Source organism: Mauremys mutica, chromosome 2 (assembly GCF_020497125.1).
Source record: "Mauremys mutica isolate MM-2020 ecotype Southern chromosome 2, ASM2049712v1, whole genome shotgun sequence".
NCBI classification, from domain to species: Eukaryota; Metazoa; Chordata; order Testudines; family Geoemydidae; genus Mauremys; species Mauremys mutica.
This window is the reverse complement of record NC_059073.1, coordinates 121878395-121899868: the sequence shown is the minus strand read 5'-3', so window position 1 is coordinate 121899868 and position 21474 is coordinate 121878395. Positions and strand designations below refer to the sequence as shown.

Below are 21474 nucleotides of genomic sequence, written 5' to 3'. Positions count from 1 at the left end.
CTGTCTCACAGCTCCTAATGCAGCCACACAGTTCTAGCTGTTCCGTTGGTGATCAAGGGCAACTTTTACAAACTCTGGCAGTTCAATCCACTAAGAGTACATCCAGTGGAGAATTTTCTCAGGTCTCTCCAACCAGCTCACCCCAGCTCCTGCCTGGGTTAAACAAACCTTTTGGGACTGGGCTTTTATCATTAATCTCAACCCTGTCTCACTCAAGAAAAAAAGCCAGAGCTAAAGTTCAAATTTATTAATGAAGTCAGTGGAAGTGATTCTTGGTAGGAAGAGAGAGGATATTCAAAAGGACCTTGAACAAAACAGAGCTTTGTTTAGATAGCGTGGGGAATGCTGTTGAGTGGCTTAAAATCAATAAATGCTCATGAGACCAGACTGGAAGCAGTACAGGAGGTTAACACACACATTAAGGAGGACAGCCCCTTGTGAAGATGCATGGAATTCTTGGGAATAATCCAACCATGCCCTCTTGGGATACTACTTGACACCCCCAGTCAAGCAGTGACTCATTTGCCAGTCTCGTCTGCGAGCTATTAGAGGAAGAGCAGGGAGAGATTCCACAGAGTCCTCTCAAACCAATGGACCCTATGCCCAACCAGAGGATCAGAGTAATTTCCATTGAAGTCAGTGGAAGTTATTTCTAACCTGGGAAAAAGAATCAGGCCCAAGGCTTATATGAAAGACTGTCTCCCTCACGCATTACATGGGCTTTGGCATTTTGCATACAGCTTATTTTTGACAGTGGGTAGCCAAACTTTCTTCCCCACTTTACACTGCTTGTTCTAACTACTTTTCTTGTCCAGTTCCGGTTTGTTCTAGCTTTCTTCTTGCCCTGTCAGACTCTGCAAGCTTCTGTCTCATGGTCGCACTATATCCCAAGTCATCTTTTCAAAAGACACAGTTGTCTAGGGACTGGAATCAGTTTGCCTTTATTTCTCTAGATCAGAGGCAACGTTCTAGGCAAGACAGACAATTCTTTGCCCCCTCTTTAGAAGTGTGGGGCCAGCAGAACAGCTGTAACATTTCCAGGGTTCTCCATTTGCCCATGCAGCCAACTAGAGGAATTCAGTGAGCTACCGTTGTGACAGGATCCCTTGAGTGCAGTCTGGGACCGTGGGACCGCTGTGCCCCCTGAACTCTCTCCAGCCTGGGCTGTCTCTCACAGTGCCTTGCTAGTGACCAGCAGCAAACCCCTCCAGGCGCTGTGATCACTCAGCACAACCGCATGTGGAGCCCCACGCCCAGCTATATTGAATGAATGCTCCCAGAGCCACTCATGAATCACACAGAGAAAGGCACCAGAGCCAAATCCCCGCCCCAGCTCCCAGCCCTGTACCTCAGGAATATACCACTCAAGATGAGCAGTGCTGATTTATTAATTGGTTCACCACTCCGTCAATGGAAAGTGGATATACACCAACCTTTGTAAACCTGAGCAGATTTACCACACACTTCAGACAAACTCATTGGTAAAGATAAACAGTTAAACAAATGTATTGACTACAAAAGATACATTGTAAGTGATTATAGTGATAGGCAAAAAGTCAGAGTTAGTTACCAAAAGAAAAGAAAATATAAGCACAGTCTAAACTCTCAACCCTATTAGACTGCGCAATATGTAGATTAAGCAGTTTTTCTCACCCCACTGGATACTGCAGTTCATAGTATGCAGATTCCACCCTTGAAACCTGGGCCTGTCTCCTCTCTTGGAGTCTTAAGTCTCCTCGGTGTCCTTGGTGCTTGCAGCATAGTGAGGGCAGGAGAAAGGCCAAGCATAGGGCCCCTGTGTTCTGTTTTATACCCAGGGCCAGTGCAACCCATTAGGCAACCTAGGCGGTTGCCTGGGACACTAGCATTTGGGGGGCAGCATTTCGGGTCCTTCAGCTGTGACCGCGGCAGCCGAATCTTCGGCCACCCCAGTCGGCGGCGGCATTTAGGCAGAGGGACCTGGGGCGGGGGAGCACAGGGAGGGCCGCCTGCAGCAAGTAAGGGGGGGCAGCATGCAGGGGAACTCCTTGCCCCAGCTCACCTCTGCTCCACCTCCTCCCCTGAGCACGCCGCCCCACTCTGCTTCACTCCCTCCCAGGCTTGCAGTGCCAAACAGTTGATTGATGCCGCAAGCCTGGGAGGCAGGAGAAGTGGAGCAGCGACGGCGTGCTCGGGGAGGAGGCGGAGCAGAGGTGAGCTGGGGCGGGTAGCTGCCACATGGCTCCCCGGGCCAGGAGGAGCTGCTGCGCGGGGGGGGCACCACAGGGCAGACTGGGGGAGCTGCTGCTGCAGGGGGGTGCCGCCACAGGGGGGGGCGCCTTAGGCCGGAGGGGTGGGTGGAGAGCTGCCACAGGGCTCGGGAAGGGGGGGCACAAGGTGGAAGTTTCTCCTAGGGCGTGAAACATCCTTGCACCCTCCCTGTTTATACCTCAGTCCCATGTGCTTGGAGAGCGCCAGTCCAGGCATGTCTGGGGGCATTGCTGAGTCCCCAGGCAAGGTTGAGCGATTCCCTTGGTGTGGCCTCATGCAGGTGAGTCATTGGATTGTATCTCCCTTGCTGGACAATGGCTGGTGATCTCTGTTCAACTGCACCCACCCGAGTGTTGGTTACCTCCCTTGTCATCGTCTCTGTATAGCTAGTATCTGGGTGCCTCCCAAATCCACAGCATATTTTAGTGAAAACCATACAACACAATTCTTATGATTTTATATGCATTGGTGATACACATATTTAGATAGAACAATGTCTTTCAGCAGATCATAACCTTTCCCCTGATACCTCACAAGGCATGCTCTATATGCAAGATCATGATTATATAAAAATGAGGAATATGGGGGTTACAGGATGCTCCCCCAAGGTATAGAATGTCACAACTGTCCTTCAGGATGTCTTGCCTGAAATGTTTCAGTACTAACAGTAATCCCTCTCTTTTATCCATCCATAAATTCCCCATATTATCTATTCCTTAATCTTAATTTGAAGGTCTCCCACATGCGTGCTCTAACCACCAGGCAAGAGTCATTCTCATTCTCCCTCTCTCAGTCCAGGGCCGGCTCCAGACCCCAGTGCGCCAAGCGCTCGCTTGGGGCGGCGTCCCGCGGGAGGGCGGCAGGCGGCTCCGGTGGACCTCCCGCAGAGCCGCGGGACCAGCGGACCCTCCGCAGGCACGTCTGCAGGAGGTCCACCGGAGCCACGGGACCGGCGACCGCCAGAGCGCCACCCGCGGCGTGCCGCCCTGCTTGGGGCGGCGCAAATCCTAGAGCCGCCCCTGTCTCAGTCTCTGGCCCAGTGACTCTTTAATTATTTATCCACAGTGGGACAGCTCCAACAGGAGGCATGAGAGAGCCCTACCTCAAAATATCCCACCAGGATTACACATACCGCCTCCGCTCATGCTGATTTGCTGTGAGTCCTTACAGCAGTTGGGTTATCAGGGGTAATTGTGAGGAAATAGCTGACAGAGCCAGCCTGTGTCCCAAGTGGAAGAGAACAGCTGCTACTATCACCCCAAAGCAGGGGAAACCCTAGACAGATAATCCTCCCTTTACACAAGTATGGCTCCACTGAGTTCAGTCCTGATTTAGGGTGGGATGAGAGGAGACTCTCCTCCCAGCTCTAGCTGAGCTGCAACTATTCTGCATCACTCACCAATTAACTCATTAGGGAGAGCAATAAATAATGGAAAGTGAATGTATTTTCTGCTCTGAGGGAAGGCTGGAGAGATGAATGCTGTAGAGAGAAGAGAGGATGAAGAAGACAGCCAACTAATTACCTTATTGGCCCTGGATACACAAATTCTCAGTGCAGCGAAGGGGAAATGCCCGGGGAGAGGTGGGGGGAAGTCCCATTCAAGAGATGCACATTCAGGGATCCTTTAACATAAAAAATAGGGAGGTGAGCAAGCAACTCTATTCTTTGCCATACAATTACATAAAAGGGGAGGAATAAATCAGTTCCTAAAACTGATTAGGCCACCCTGTCACAGAATTCTGTTGAGCGCCTTGAAGAAGCATTGATAGCTCTACCCAGAATACATGGATGTTTCTGCTTAAAAAAAATATGAAATGGTGAAATGATTAACAATGCTTACATTTAACTCTCCACAGTTAATAGCCCAGAAAGCTGAATGGGGGCAGTTAATAATCTGTAAAGTCCCAGTCCTGCAAACATTTATGCATGTGCTTATGTGACTAGTTTAATGGAGTTCAATGGGAACACACACACGTGTAAAGTTAAACACATTTATTGACATATATTTGCAAGATTGGGGCCTTTCAGCTCTTGTTTTGGGCTGTCTGTTTGCAGACTTGAGAAGGGATGGAAGAAGTTAGTAAATATGTATTTAGCTGTCTTACCTTGCCTCCCACATGAGGGTTAATTATGTAATGCTTGTAATGGTTTTGTAAAGACCGCGGAGTAGAAATTCTTATTCTTGGTATTATTTACATAGTTCTAACTGTGCTGTGTGAGCTAGGGGCAAATATAAAGACAAAGGCCCATATCTTCAAAGGCACTTGGGGAGTGCTCTGCCCAGCATACCAACACCAAATCTCTAAGGGTACATTTATACTGCAAATATATAAACAAAATAAAACCTGCAGCAGCGAGTCAGGCTGGAGCTTGAGCTCTGACTGAAACCCAGCACTGGAGGGAGGAGTGTCTCAGAGACTGAGCTCCAACCTGAGTAGGAACATCTGTATTGCTATTTTTTCCACCGTAGTGCAAACCAGAGTCTAGACCAATGCCCTTAGACTCAGTGCTACTGGTTGGTTTTTTGTTGTTGTTGTGTTGTTTTTTTTGTGGGGGGGGTTGCATTGTAGACATACCCTAGCTGACCTGACACCTAGTGGAATCATTTGCAGTAGCTTTATTGGTTCCAGGATATTAGGGAGACAAGTTGGGTGAGATTATACTGTATCTTTTACTGGAGCAACTTCTGTTGGTGAAGAAGAGCTCTGTGTGGCTCAAAAGCTTGTCTCTCTCTCACCAACAGAAGCTGTAGTGTAGACCTAGGCTGGGATGCATGCAGTTTTCCTTCTGATGTGTTGCATATTGTTGAGACAGCTAGAGACTGTGTCTTCACTGCAAAATCTTGTGATTTTGACACTGAGACTAGGGTTGCCAACCTCCAGGGTTGGCCTGGAGTCTCTAGGAATGTAATATTAATCTTTAATTAAAGATGGTCATATGATGAAGTCTCCAGGAATACATCCAACCAAAATTGGCAACCCTGACACCCCTACCTTGATGTAAAAACACAGGTTTTTTGCAGCAAAGACATAGTCTTTATGCCAGTGCAATAGGTTGTGCTGGAAGTGGTGTTGGTGCGTTTGAACTTTACACAGACGCTAAAGCAGCCAGGCAGCAGGGGACTTGCAAAGATTACACAACTATAGAAGTTGCCAGGAGGATGGTTTGAAAAGCTCAGCAAAGACTCTGTGGTTCTAGGAAATAGACGTATTGGACTTATGCTAAGTGGCAAACCTCACACACTCATGCATGCCATGCCTCTTATTGTGACATTTTAATGGAGCCCCATTTGCTTTCATGGAGATTAGTTTAAAGTGTTTTATTGCAGGCTACAATGACACTGGTAGTGTATACAAATTAGGACTCCCTGGGCCAGTCTGACTGTTACTCCCATTGTTACTCCACAGGTAGTCCCATGGACTTCAGTAAGGCTACCCGCAGTATAAGGTATCAGTCTTCACAATAAATAGAATGCATTTAGCCTATGATTTTAATGATAGGCAAATACAAAGGCGCATTTGGTGAAGCTCTTAACACACCTTGGAGAGCAGTTACAGCAATGAGTACTTGTGTGAGAAAGTGCTCACCAGTGTGAGTGAGGGGTCATACTCTGACCCAAAGACTCAGTGCTTTTGGTTACAAACTGCCTTCAGGCTAGGTTTGAGTGTTTTGAAGGCAGATGTTTGAGGCTGAAATGCAGGTTTCAGTATTTGCCTGTAATAAACACAACTCAATGAGTATTTAATATAAATCTTTATAACGTATGCTGAGGCATGGAGAGTTTTGGATAGAGATGATTTTGAAGTGTTTTTTTGAGAAGCTATTAGAGGAATTAGCACCTTCCAAATTAGTAAAATTCATTGTAGACATTGATGAAAGCAGCTGTAAATCCAGTTTAACCAAATAGTTACGGTGGGTTTACAGATGTTTTGCTGGAGCAGTGCAAAGTAGCCAGAGCATACCAATGATTCTTGTTCACTATGTGTCTATACTTGTGTGGGATGATGTACATAACTTACGCGTCACTTCACCACTACTGACTAAGCAGCCATCCAAAAATTTACATTGATAAAACCTTCATACCACAGTACACCATCATATGCTTCTTGTAGTTATAGTATAACTATATGTAGTATAAGCTGTATGTCTACACCACCTCTTGTTTCTTTAATTATTATTTGCAGCCTGTATCCTCCTGTTTCAGACTCGGCGTGCACTTTCAGCCAGGAAAAGCATGCCCATTTCATTGTTATGGTGCTTGTCCAATGAGCACCTCTCTCTTTGGGGAGTTTTTTAGAGGCAATATTGGATTTTCAAGAGAGGAAGACTATTAAGGGCTTCCTGTAAAATGGCAGGCAAGGAGAGATCATTTTCCTTCCCTAGCAATAGAATGTTACTCATTTTGGAGCTGTGCAGACTGGAATCGGAAATGTCCTAGCTTCATCAGTGCTTGGATGGGGCTGTGAGGTAAAATTTGCAAAATCACCTAAGTCACTTACTTTCTTAAGTCCTAGTGGACCTGTGTGCCTTTGGAAATTTTACGCCAAACCTACAGTGCTGAGTGCCTTCAGCTCGATGGGAATTGATGCTACTCAGCACTTTGCAGACTACTCAACACCTAGGATTTGCAAGAACAGACTCTTAAGCAACGAATGGGTGACTGTCCTTCCTTTATTTTCTTGAATAAGTTACTGAGTGAGATCATAGTTGTTTCAAATGGATTTATATTCTTATTAAATCAACCATATGACCATAATGCTTGATGCTTGTAATGACCTCTTGGCAGGGCTGCTTTGTAACTTTTATGTGGTGCTAGAATCAGCAACACACTTGGTTAATAGATCAACATATGCTCTTTACAGTATTCTTTATATTGACTGATGATAAAACAGTATAGTGGTTGTTCAAGCCCTTAACTGAGATACCCTTGGCTATATTTGAAACCTCCAACTTAATCATTAGGCTGATGGAAACTAGCATATCCATCCCTTGCTTCTACCACTGAAATTTGGTTAATCAGATAACCATGCCTTTTTCTGTGTTGGCTCTTCAGAGATGCAGCTTTTCCTCCCTGCAGGTCTACCTCACCTCAGTTTTAAGCCATGTTTGAAAGTTTCCTCTCACTGCAGTTTTTATAAATAAACCACTGTCTTCATGTATGTAGGAAATCACCTCCCACCCACCTTTGTGCTCAGTGAATCAAAAATACTGCTATGATTCTATTAAAAATTGTATTGTATTATGGATGTTAACTATTTGTTTAGTTCCTTGAGTATACTGCCAGGAGAAAGTGGGGCCATGTATAAAATAAGCAGAAAAATTTAACTTGTAACTCCAGGCACTGATGTTACAAACACAGCTTTTGTTTTTTTCTTTCCCCTCAGTCCACTGAGTTCCAATTAGGGAAGCCCACTTCAGCACAGATTAACTCAATGGGCCAGATTCACCATTGCCCAGCACTTCACATAGTCACTTACCATAGGTAAGTGGATATAAAATGCTACCATTATGACCGAGTAGCGTTTTCCTCACTTTGCACTGGTCTGAGAGTACACAAGGTGCTGAACAATGGAGGACGAGGCCCTGTCTCTGCATACTATTTCAGATGTATCCATCACCATGGTATCTGGGGAACTTGCTTTTCTTTTTAACTCCAGGGAGAAAAGTACTAATATTTTATGCACATCAAGAGCCCAAATCTCTGAATGGATCCTTAAAGAATTGTGCAGTAGAAGAATTGAGGAAACAGGACTGCAACGTCATCATGTCTGATCTCTACGCAATGCAATTTGAGCCAAGAGCAACAAGAAATGACATTATTGGTGAGACTAGTTGAGGTGCATTTTTTAAATGTCTCTCTCTTTGGGATTGTAAATGCAGTCTTACCAATTTGACACACCAGAGCTGCATTATTTGATATAAGGATCAGGTGCTCTATGTATTAAAAATGGGGAGACTTTTGGTGTAAATCAATAGCTAATTAGTAAGACTTCTTTTTCTTTCTGTGGGCATTTACTAGAGCAGTGGTTTTCAATCATTTTTTCATTTACGGACCCTTAAAAAAATTCCAAATGGAAGTGCAGACCCCTTTGGAAATTCATCCCTTAGTCCGTGGACCCCTACCATAGAAGTCTTAGGCTGAAAACTGACTGAACAGCATGGCACATGCTCGGCCTGACATTTGATGCAGCGGGAGAAAGGGTGCTAAAGTGGGCTTCTGTGACAACACCACCACTTCCAGGTTTTGACCTATAGATGGGGGTATTCACATGCTTTTGATTGATCAGAAAAACAGACTGCCTTGTCTCACCTCTGAAACTTTAGTTTACCTTTTGCCATAGGGCAAGTCAACACTACAGCGCTACATCAGAGCAGATGCACTGATGCAGCTATGCCGCTGGAGCGTGTCTGGTGGAAACGCGCTATGCCAATTGCCAATGGGAGCCGGCTCTCCCGTCAGCATAATTACTCCACCTTGACAAGAAGCAGAAACTATGTTGGTGAGAGACCGTCTCCCGCTGACATAGCACTGGTGTGGACCGCGTGAAATGTGCGTCGCTTGCGAGGGGTAGGGCTTTTTCACACCCCTGAGCAAGATAAGTTAGATCAACTTAATCTGTATTGTAGACCTGCCCATAGTCTGCAGACCCTCCAGTGAAAACCATGGTACTAGAGGATATCACTTTAGGAATCCATCCTACACCCTTGAGTTTGACAGTTTTGCCACGGACTACAACAGTAGCAGGATTGGGCCCTTACGAATAAGACTGTAGGTTTTTAAATAGCCCTATGCTTTTGGGCCCAAATGTTTGTGTATTATAACTTACAAGTGTTTGTGTGTCTTCTTAAAGAGGCATCATTACAAAACACCTCGTCTCAAGGAACAGTCCGGTTACAGATGTTTTCTGCAAATAATTCCCAAGTGTTCATTCATGCATGTTTGGGGTTTGTCTCATCTATTAAGTATGATTCACATTGATGGAATATGGTAATGCCATTATCCATTTATTAGTTTAGTAAAAACTTGAGAGAAACCCAGTGGAAATCATATTAAATTTAAAACTGGTTTCCAAGGGTATATCATAGTTAAGAAAGCCATTCACCAAGAGGTAGGTTTTTAATCCTGGTGCTGTTCTAATTTAGGAAGTGAAAGCGCAAAGCCATAACGCAATTTGGCAGAGCTGGCAGTGTCTGTTAGAACCAAACCAGAAAGAGTGATGTTGCAAAAGCACTGGCAGAAGTGGGCAAGGAAGGTTGCAAACCGTCTGATTCAAATCTGTGCTCCGCATCAGGTCTTGAAAAGTCCTAACCCACTCTGGTCACATGGATTTCAGGAAGAGGGGACGCTCCTTAGCAGATGCTCTGGATCAGGCCCTAAACTCTGATAGCTTGATTTTCATTTACATTAAGGCCCTTTTACACCACTCTGGTAGCAGTTCATTTATCATTCCTTACAATATGGTGTGGCTCATGATAAATCAATGGGATGAAATATTCCAATCTAGGACAGTAGATTGTGACTTGTATTTAATTATCTTATGTGGATTTAGTGCTAGAAGTGGGATAAACAATGTTTATATGTTTCTTCCACAGGTTGCCTGCACAAATCAGAACATGTTGATGATGGAGTGGAATCATGGGAAGCTTACAAAAGAAGATGCTTGGCCAGTGATTTGATTGAGGAACAGAGGAAGGTTCAAGAAGCTAAGTTAGTGATTTTTCAGGTCAAGATTTTTCTTATTAATAATCTTATAGTCTTAATATGGTGTTAAAACAAATACAGTAATAAGGAGATTATAAAAAGCCAGAAAGTTTAGACACCTAACTCCCACTGTCATTTACTTTCAATGCACTGCCCATTCTGATAATGCAGATCAGGTTTGGACTGTGATCTCACAGGGTAAGCGGTAAGGTCTAGTCAATAGCAGAAATGAAAAAAAAGCCAGGTGCTACAGAAAATTGACCGCTCCTCTTCCCCATGAATCAGGAAACCAGTGTCTGTCAGAAGGCTCATCTTTTGGTTGAGGTGTAAGAGATTCTGAAAAGTCACCATCATTTGGAGATCTCGTGGCATTTTTCAAAAGAATATTACAAAAAAACCCACAACTTTAAGCAAATATAGTTCCTGCATCCTCTGAATGATAGGCTTTATTTACTGTGCTTGATCTGTGAATGGCTTGACTGATTAAGGTGATAAGATGTTTTTAGCGTAGAAACAAGGCCAAAGGAAATGGTGTACCTCTGCCCAAGGGCAGCTCTAGGCACCAGCAAAACAAGCAGCTGCTTGGGGCAGCCCATTTGCAGGGGTGGCAGCTAGCAGGGATCCAGCCTGAGAACCAACAGGGGGCCCTGGGAGCTGTAGTTCCTTGGTTAGCTCCCTGCCTATAGAACCAGCCCTGGAGCAGGGAAAGAACTACATTTCCCAGCATTCCCTTGGCCACTACCAACAGGAAAGGGGGAGAGGGAGTATGGTAAGTGAAACCTCATGCAGCAGCTTGAGCTCACTGCTAGAGCGGGGTGGCACTGTGAATGGGGAACAAGTGTGCCCAAGGAGTAGAAGGCTTTGGCCTGATATCCCCTTGAGAAGACATCCCCAGACTGGATTAGGGATACTGGTGTGACCTCACCTTGCAGCTCCCAAAGAAGGAATTGGGTGGACTAAATGGACAGTGCCCCTCTCTATCTGAAGCCTAGCAAGGGAGGTACATGGATCCCACTAGAATTTAAAATGAAAACTAAGGGAGGAGAGCCTCTGGACCTGGGCAGCTTTAGATACAGTACCAGGCACGTAGGAGGATTTCCACTTCTGAGCCATGGAAGCAGAAATTGACTTTTCCTTTCCAGATTTAGCTAATATTCAGAAAGGGAATCTAGCACCTGCCTTTCAGACTTGAACACCTCAGAATTCAGGAGTGCTCAAGCTCAAGCTCAATTTGGGCAACTGTTACTTCATTTCTCCAAAATCAAATATACTGATCCACTGTAATTTGCTGTAGAAAAAGCAGGATAAAATTGAGCAAGAAATGCTTCCCAGTGGTTTTTAGGACTGGAATTGCTATTTTCAACAGCCATTGCCTTTTTTTAATTATTATTTAGTTGTTTAAAAAGGAGACAGTGATATTGCATTGGCAAATTCCACATAGAAACAAAGAGTGGAACAAAAGACTAATAAAGGCACCTTGACATTTCCCCGTTTATGGAGGACAGTCTTATAATATGCATCCAGATATCCTCCAATCACACAAGCTGAAAATTGTTGCACTTTACTGCAGTTCTGTAACCATATGGGAACCAATCCTGTCTGTGTTCTGTGCACATCCAAAATTCCTGCTGAATGACCTGCCCTGGGAGCAAGTCACCAGTGACCCAGGGTTGGGGCAGAAGGAGGAGGGTGCAGGTGTAGGGGGGGGAAGAGCCCAGGGCTGGGACGGCAGGGGGTGTGTGGGTGGGGGGCACTGGTGGGGCGGAAGGGGTGCCCAAAGCTAGTGCAGCACGAGGTGTGGGGGGGGAGCCCAGGGCTGGGGTGCCAGGGGGTGTGGGTGGGGGGAGGGAAGAGCCAAGGGCTGGGGCAGCAGAGGGGTGTGGGAAGGGGGAGGCCCAGAGCTGAGGCGGCAGGGGGTGCAGGTGCAGGGGGAGAGCCCAGGGCTGGGGTGGGGGCAGCCAAATTTTATTTTGCTTTGGGCAGCAAAAAAAACTAGAGCCGGCCCTGCCTCTGCCAATTATATCTCAGTATTAACAGGATCCTTTGCTTTTCAGTTACCCTTGTATTGGTTCAGCGTGCCTGCCATCATGAAAGACTGGATGGACAGAGTCTTGGTCCAAGGATTTTCTCACAACTTCCCACAGTGTTATGATGATGGCTTGCTCAAGGGATGTTCCTCGGACTGTTACATTAGGCCAGGGATCGGCAACCTTTGGCACATGGCTCACCAGGGTAAGCCAATCGTGGCTCCCACTGGCTGCAGTTAGCTGTCCCAGGCCAATGGGGGCGGTGGGAAGCAGCGTGGGCCGAGGGATGTGCTGGCCGCCGCTTCCCACCATTGAAGTCAACAGGAATTGATAGACTGCAGTCAGGGTAAAATTTGGCACATCTCTTAAATTCTATAGCAGCACAATGCAGATGCTTGGAAGTTCTAGCTAAGAATATTTGTGAGGAAGTCACATGGGATTAATTCCCCAAAACTGCTAATCAGTCTCCTATGATGCTGATTGTGAGGATACACATACTTTAAAAAAAGTGTGTCAGGATGCCAGGCATCCTGAAGGTTCTAGAAGGTTCTAGAAGGGTCTTGAAGGTTCTAGAAGGAACTGTGCAGGGAAGAGAGAGCAATGTAGAGCCATATCAGCAAGAGTTCAGCACTAGCAATTGGAGGCAGATTATCAGGAGACCAAAATTAAGTGGCCAGATATATTTTTAAAAAACTCAACACGTTAGGTACTGAGCTCTTTTGAAAGGCTCTCCCCAGTTATGGCTGTTGAGCTCTTCTGAAAATTCTGGCTTTAAGGGATACTATTTTTTACTTATTTGACTAAAAATTCTGGTTCCGTTACATAAAAAAATATTCCTGAGTCTTTGCCACAGTTGTATGACATTTATGACTTCACATGCAGGGAATACATTTGCCACTTTAAAAAAAAAAAATCTTATTACCTGCAACCAAAGGGGTTACGTCCTCTCCGAGAGGGAAACCCCATTGACTCCAAACAGACTAGTGCGGAATATTAAAGAGCATAAAACTTTGTTGCTCTGCTTTGCCCCCACAAAGGTGAGTCATGCAAGTGGATTCCTCACCATCAGCAGAGTTTGCAGCTGAATGCATATGGCAGGAGGGGGACTAAACCCCTAAACAGAAGGAAGTGAGGATCTCTATGCTACCTGGACTCTGAGAGGGCAAGGTTTTCAAGGTGTAAACAAGAGGTCCCCAGCTGTTTAGCCTGGGTTAGCCCAAAGAGACAAAGAGCTTACTTATTATAGAAGCTTCTATTACCTTTTGTAACAAAATTGTAATTAAATTTGTGTATCTATGTTTACATTCTTATACGTTCTAAATAACTTTTTCCTATTAATAAATCTGTATATAGTTTATTGTAGGACTGTCTACAAGCATTGTGTCTGTTGTGAGATCTAAGGTGCGATTGACCTGGGGTAAGTGACTGGTCCTTTGTGATTAGGAGTAACCTGAATATTGCTGTGATACTTGGTATAAGAGACCACCTATCAAAAAGGCAAGCTTACCTGGGTGGTGAATCAGATCGGAGTATCCAAGGGGACTGTCTGAGACTCCATGTTAAGGCTGTTATAGTTTACATCTGATAATTAGTTGGTGAAATCTAAATTTAGAGCTCACAGCCAATTAGGGGTTTGTGTCTTGAGTCACTGCAGTCAGCTTGACAATCCTCTTTACTGCTATGTTGTTAGTAATTTCTCTCTTTGTCTAACATATCCTGTATCCATTAATCCAATTACCTCTCTAAATATATCTAATAAAAGATGTGGGTCTATAAATATTACAAATTGACTGTGAAATATGTTCAAGACATGGAGGAAAATAGAAATGTAAGTTGTCTGATCATGAATCCAAGGACCACTGATGTGTGTGGGAGGGGAAAGCATATAATATCCTCTACCATACATTCCTTTCTTGGTTTTCATATTACTAATTTCACAGGACAGCCCCTAAGGACATTGAAGTGATAGTTGCTATTTGTAGCAGAAATTGCCCTATTTATTTTATCTTTATTGGTTCAACTCAGTAGGTTTAAATTTCTGTATTAGATGAAGAAATCATCCATCATATTTCTGGTCCTTCTCATTCCTATTTTAAAGATTAAACACAGTAGCCTTCCTACACCCAGCTTCACTCTAGTGTTTATATTTGGTAGCCTGTGTGTGTGTTGTGCATAATATATATTATATGCACAACATTATTATTGTACACCTTCTCAGGTATAAATCCATGGTAGGCCTACATCTTGAATACTGTGTGCAGTTGTGGTTGCCCCATCTCAAAAAAAGGTATATATTGGAATTGGAAGAGGTTCAGAAAAGGACAACAAAAATAATAAGGGGGTATGGAACAGCTTCCATGTGAGGAGAGATTAATAAGACTGGGACTTTCCAGCTTGGAAAAGAGATGACTAAGAGGGAAGGATATGATAGAGGTGTATAAAATCTTGACTGGTGTGGAGAAAGTAAACAGGAAGTGCTATTTAATCCTTCTCATAAACACAAGAACTAGGGGGTCACCAAATGAAATTAATAGGCAGCAGGTTTAAAACAAACAAAAGGAAGTATTTCTTCACAGTCAACCTGTTGTGGAACTCTTTGTCAGAGGATGTTGAAAAGGCCAAGACTGTAACAAGGTTCAAAAAAAGAACTAGATAAGTTCATGGAGGATAGGACCATCAATAACTATTAGTCAGGGTGGGAAGGGATGGGGTCCCTGGCCTCTGTTTGCCAGAAGCTGTGAATGGATGACAGGGGTGGATCACTTGATGATTACCTGTTCTGTTCGTTCCCTCAGGGGCACTTGGCATTGGCCACTGTCGGAAGACAGGATACTGGGCTAGATGGATCTTTGGTCTGACCCAGTATGCCCCTTCCTATGTATGATTGCTGGGTAGTTATGCTAAGTCGCACACCTGTACTCTGTATTATGTTTTTCCCAGAATGCTCTTCACAGTTGTTCACTCACGCTAAGGTATATCCCATAACACTTTGCACAGCTGAACTGTGCTCTTGGCTCATACAAATACATAACCTGACAGAAACAAGATGTATGACTAATAAATCCTGGTACAATTAAGAAGTGCCTCCACAGACACCTCGAATGAGGTATCCAAAACAAAGATAAGAAAAGTACAGGACAGTGCAGAAAAATCAGTATAAGAAACAGGAAGAGACTAGTGGGGTTATGTATACAGTGCCTTTAGCTTGTAAACAGCCACAATATAAATACAGATAGTCTTGAATGCATACTTTGGAAGCAGACCTATGCAAGGTGAATGCTATGAGTGGAATGTATGTCTCCTTTTTATGTTGTACTGCTTTCCCTTTGACCAGGGATGAAAGTAACTTAAAGGACTTACCGGTATGCCGGAGTCCTGAGTGGGGTGTGTGGCCTCAACCGGAAGAGGCGGGGCCTTTCAAGATTTAAAGGGCTGGAGCCCCAGGGCCTTTAAATCACCCCAGAGCTACCAGCTTCAGAGGCGGCTGGGAGCCCTGGGACGAATAAAAGGGCCCAGGTCTCCGGCCGCCGCGGCGCTCCGGGCCCTTTAATCAGCATGGGAGCCTGGCTGCCAGAGCTCCAGTGGGATTTATAGGGCCTGGGGCTCCCTGCAGCTGCTGGAGCACCGGGCCCTTTAAATCCCCACTGGAGCTCTGGAAGCCGGAGCTCTGGCAGTGCTTTAAAGAGCCCGGGGCTCCCCGCAGCAGCTGGAGCCCTGGGCCCTTTAAATCACCACCACGGAAGCCGGTCCAGTCCGGCATGGCGTACTGGCTCTTGCCGGTACACCATACCATACCGGCTTACTTTCACCTCTGCCTTTGACTGACTATGCACGGCTGTTTGCACTCAAATATTTTTTAACCGCAAGTGTAGTCAGGTAATTGGCTATATCTAGTCAAATTGCAAAAGGGTGTAGAATTAGATCAATTAGGTACTTTTTGGACATAGATAATGTAGCTATAATAATAAAGGTGCAGACACCTTTTTTTATATATAAACAGATTACAGTACATGCACCGATATATTTTATTACCCTGAATTATTTTGAAAGTTATTTGATTGCAGAGAACTCCAGACTAAACCTTTTCCTGGTGATATACAGGATAGATCGATAGAAAAGAAATTATTACAGTTAGGAGATTGAAATTCTCTCTCCCCTCCCACATGATGTCAGCCTTTTCCTTCACATTGCTGTGTAAAGTAGCAAATATGGATGAACTCCTGGCCTACTGAAGTCTAGGATTTTTGCCACTGAAATCAGTGGAGTCAGGATTTAATCCAACCTTTTTAAAAGCAATCTAAACCAAGCTACTGTATTCTGAATCAGAATTTGGTAACTATTATGCATGATGTCTCACAATTTGCTAAAATGGATACCAATAATTAGCTTGTATTAACAATGGTCTATTCCATCTGAGGATGCTTAGACCCACCAATCAGTTGAACTGCACGTCTGCTCTAGAAATTATTTTGGAGATGTTTGATGGTCTGTGTTATACAGGAGATCAGGCTAGATGATCACAATGGTCCCTTCTAGCCTTAGAATCTATGAAAACAAGACTTCTATTAACTCTAGAGAGTAGAGAAAGAATCAAATTTCAGTTTGACCGTGCAATTGTCTCAAAATATTGTTAAAATACAGTGCTAGTTATCTCCTTAAGAAAAGGAGTTCAGAACTATCAGCTTTCGGGGGGGGGGGTGCGGAAGGAGAGAAAAGCAGGTGTCTACTTGCAAACAGGGCCGTCCTTAGGATTTATGGGGCCCTACACAGTATTATTAAACTGGTGCCCCTATGCCCGACTTGCTCTTATCAACACAAACATAAGCTTACAGTATTCTACAGAGGTGTGTAACAATTATCTCCCTAACACACACACCCCCCTTTATACAGCTGGAGACACCAACATACTGACCTCCTAGTAAGGAGACTGCAGCGTGTGCTGGGTGTGCAGGAGTCAACCTGCTCTTACTTGCTGTCCCGGTCATAGGTGCGGACTCTGTGAGTGGCTGTTCCGAGGCTGGAGCATCCATGGGGAAAATTTAGTGGGTGCAGAGCACCCAGCAGCACCAAGCTCCCCCGCTCTGCTCCCCTCCCTCTGTGCGCTGGAGGCCCTGCGCTTACCAACTCCTCCCCCTCCATCCCAGTGCTTCCAGAGTGCCGTGAATCAGCTCTGGGAGGGAGGGAGAGGACCAGAGCAGGGACTGGGCGCACTCGGGAGGAGGCAGGGAAGAGGTAGAGGGGGGCTTGGGGGAAGGGGTTGGTGTCAAGCATGCATCTGGCAAGATGAAAAGTTGGCGCCTATTGTCCCAGTGGTGCCCCAAATTTTCAGGTGCCCTACATAGTCGCATATGCTGCATATGCCTAAGGACAGCCCTGCTTTCAAAATAAGTTAAGTCAGACACAAGAAACAGAGGCAGAGAGAGCCATTCCATTCCCCCGTGCCAAATCCTGGCCAGGCAAATAAAGTAGAAAAGTTTTGCCTACAGATATTTCAAGAACCCTTATATTCATCCTAGAGAAAGCCCAGGGCATCTGTGCAGCCTTGTCATTCCCAGGTCTGGGAATTTCCTCTTGGATATTTCTTAAGTCATGAGAATGGGTATCTAGTCTATACTGTCGCTTAGTGCAATACCACCTGAAGATGGAAATTCAGATGCTTCAGTGCATATTCTTTGGTACTTAATATTTTTGTTCTTCAGAGAATCAATTTACAGCTCACTACAGAATTTCTGTGTAAAAGTATTCTTTAGAGATTCTGATGCATACATAACTATTTTACAAGGACTGGGTGAACTGTAAATTTCCTTGAACAGGAACCAAATAGCTCCTGGAATTTAGTAGTTCTGCTTTCATCATGAAATCTGTGCGTCAACTTTTATTAGTTACCAACTATTTCTCCTACAAGGAACTAATAAACTCTACCAGATTCGCCAGCAGAACTTTGAAGCTTCTTGAAGTACAACTATGCTAGGTCGTTCGCAGACCTTCTCTTCTCCTTGTGCCCCACACTACTTACCTGGTCTCAATTACCATAGCATTGGAATGCCTCACAAACTTGAGTGACTTTATCCTCACAGGCATCCTTGTGATGCAGTGTTCCCTCTAATTTTTCCCACACATGTGCCGACTGAATTTTGTTATGTGACACATCACCTCCCTACTGGTGCACATAACAAAATACATGTTGTGGAGGTGGGGCCGAGGGGTTTGAAGTGTGGGAGGGGGCTTGGGACTGGGGCAGAGGGTTGGGTTGCGGGAGAGGGGAGGGTTCCAGCTGGAAGTGTAGATTCTGGGGTGGGGCCAGGGATGAGGGGTTTGGGGTGCAGGCTGCCCAGGGGCTACAGCAGGGAGAGAGGACTTCCCCAGCTCTCTCTCCCTGCAGCAGCCCCGAGGGGGTGGGGGGAGGAAGAGGCGCCTCTCCCCTGGCTGCGGAACCGATCCCCTATGTATCAGGGCCGCCCAGAGGATTCCGGGGGCCCGGGGTCTTCGGCGGCAGGGGGCCCTTCCGTTCCGGGACCTGCCGCCGAAGTGCCCCAAAGACCCGCGGCTGGGCCCCCCCCCCCGCCGCCGAATTACCGCCGAAGCGGGACCCGCCGCCGAAGTGCAGCCCGGTCTTCGGCGGTAATTCTGCGGCGGGGGGGCCCCCGCCGCTGGTCTGCGGGGCACTTCGGTGGTGGGTCCCAGAATGGAAGGGCCCCCCACCGCCGAATTACCGCTGAAGACTGAGCTGAACTCGGCGGCGGGTCCCGCTCCGTCTTCGGCGGTAATTCACCAGCGGGGAGTCCTTCCGCCCGGGAGCAGAAGGACCCCGCCGCCAGCGAAGACCGGGAGCAGAAGAAGCTCCTGCGCCCGGCCCTGCAAGAGTTTTCCGGGCCCCCTGGAGCAAGTGAAGGACTCCGCTCCAGGGGCCCCGAAAAACTCTGGTGGGGGCCCCTGTGGGGCTCGGGGCCTGGGGCAAATTGCCCCTCTTGCCCCCCCTACCCCCCCTCTGGGCGGCCCTGCTATGTATGGCTTAATAGGCAGCTGCACAGCTGAACAGTTTAGAGGGAAACTTAGTCTGTGAGGTAGGAAAGAATTCTGTGCACATTGCACATGGAGACTGAGCCACAGAGATTAACTGACTTGCCCAAGGACAACACAATAGGTTGCAACATGACCTCACTACAGGATGAAGCTCTCTACAGCAACATGTGCAAAACTAAGGTTTTGTTTTCACTGGAGATTTAATCCAGGTTCAACCATGAATTTTCCCCTTAACATGTTCTATATTCACACATCAATGCTCCTCTATTGCTGCTGGACAGTGAGGTGGGCACCTCACTCTGAGCTGTGGGGTGGACCCCAAGTTAATTTATCTTGTGTATCGCTAACATAAGGATAGCCACAATGCAAACAAGGGCCACAGCAAATCAACAAACTTCTATGAACCCTTTAAAAAAAAATCTCATGTGGAGGGGAGGGAGACAAGGTGGGTGAGGTAATTGCTTTGATTAGACCCAGGGCCAGCTCTAGGCACCAGCATTCCAAGCATGTGCTTGGGGTGGCCCTTTTCAGGGGGCGGCATTTCAGCCATTTGGGGGCAGCACTCCGGCCTTTTTTTGCATGCAACCCAGGCTTTTTTTTTTTTTTTTTTTTTTTTTTTGAGCTTGCGTGGCAAAAAACTGGAGACAGCCCTGATTAGACCAACTTCTGATGAGGAGAGACAAGCTTTTGAGCTACCCACAGCTCTTCTTAGTGTGACCAGATGTCCCAATTTTATAGGGACAGTCCTGATTTTTGCATCTTTTTCTTATAGAGGCTCCTATTACCCCTCACCCACGTCCCAATTTTTCACATTTGCTGTCTGGTCACTCCTAGCTCTTCTTCACGTCTGGGAAAGGCAGTCTTATGATTTGTGATCTTTTGAGGCTGTCAGTACGGCATTTACCCACTGACTTCGATGTGGCTACGCAGTCTGTACATCAGGGCAGAATTTAATCTTTGAAACTAGAGCAACCTATAAAGAATAGAATGGTTCAATTTTCCTTTAGCTTGTACAGATCTTCCCTCCTCTTCCCCGGCCTGCCGGCATTTATGTAGTCAGTGATCCGGTTTTGTTGGTGTGTTTTTTCATGACTCCTCCCACAGCTGGGGGGGGAGGGTGAGAGCGGGCGTCAGAGAGTAGGTATCAGCCCAGGCTGTCGGTAAAAGAGCTGAAGCCAGACAGCAGTGGCTCGAACTTCCTGGAGCTAGTGCTCTGTGAAGAGGCAGGTAAGAGAGCGCTTTCACGCTGTGTCTCGTTAACCGGAGACTAGATTTTTGTTTGTTTGTAAAGATTTATTGAGCTGCATCTAGGTCTGCCTGGAATCCGCTTCTCTTTATTTTTCCTGGACGTTTGGGTATACATACTGGATGTGTTAGCGTGTAATAATATTAATATCAAGGACTTTGGGGTAATGAAATGAGAGAGGAGGGGGAATGTGTGACTCTTCGATTGTCTTCCTTCAGCAGACTTCCTTTGCTGTTGCCGAAGAGGAAAGTTAGTTTCAGTTTCTCAGCCCCATGTCGTAAAGGCCGATTTTTTGCAATCTCTTACCAAATGCTAATGGTGGAACAAGCCTTCTAGATCCCTTCCCCCTGCTCCAGCTCCCAGCGCATTTCAGCCTCCTAGAATATGGTAAATATCTTGTATAAGATTTAGACAAACTTTCGCTCTTGCAAACGCATCCGCTCCTGCAACAGCAGGTTTTCAGAAGCGATTGTTGTGTCCTGATCCCTCGATTCAGTTGCTTTTTCTGGTGTGCTGCCAGGGCTTGAAAGACTGGCCCACCGACTCCCAGCCGGAGTAATGCTGATCCCCCCCTCCCCCGGTCAGACATGCCTTAGCCCCGGACAGCTGCCTGTCATTCCCCGTGACTCCTTTCAAGCGGCTAGGTTAAATAGGGAAGCGGGTCTGCAGGAGAGGACACGGTCTCTTTAACAGCCACCTCGCCCAGGAGTGGCTCCGAACTGTCCGTCTCTGCTGGGCGGAACTGAAAGGGAGCGTGCGCACGGGGTGACTCCCCCAGTTTGTACCCTTGTCCCGGACCAGAGCTGGGGCTTTCTATGCAAATGACGGTGTGATGCGATTAAAGAGTTCTCGACGCCTTGCCGGGGGGGTTGTTTTCCCGAACAGTGACGAGTATATTTCATAAATAAGCTCATCCACTGGGCTGCCTCCTTCACTGCTTCCGTTCGGTGCCAGTCTCTGTCTACACAAGGCAGCAGTAGAGGAAGAGGATTTTTAATCTCTTTCTCTCCTCCCACCCCCGGCCTGAGGTGGGGAGCACCCCGGCCTGCTGCCAGCACAGGGATCTGCTCATCCTTCCTGGCTGGGAAAGTAGTGGGGATTTCCATACCCCATTCCCACGCCGAGGATGGAAGGGGGAAGTAGTGAGAATTTTCACCCCTGCCCCCACTCCCCTGGCACTTGCTTATGGGTACATCCTACCTGGGTTTTGGTAAAAAGGGCCCTC

General features: G+C 46.2%; 1 protein-coding gene and 1 long non-coding RNA gene across 2 annotated transcripts in view; one reads left to right on the top strand and one right to left on the bottom strand.

Annotated features, from left to right (window-relative positions):
- Positions 1–21474, bottom strand: part of LOC123364042 — a 66397-nt gene that overhangs the window by 40977 nt on the left and 3946 nt on the right. The gene's annotated exons all lie outside the window — the stretch shown is intronic.
- Positions 7930–21474, top strand: part of RIPK1 (receptor interacting serine/threonine kinase 1) — a 52335-nt gene continuing 38790 nt past the window's right edge. Inside the window, 4 exon segments of the mRNA XM_045005758.1 lie at positions 7930–7948; positions 7951–8073; positions 9845–9975; positions 12008–12119. Of these exon segments, the coding sequence (XP_044861693.1) occupies positions 7930–7948; positions 7951–8073; positions 9845–9975; positions 12008–12119 (385 nt within the window).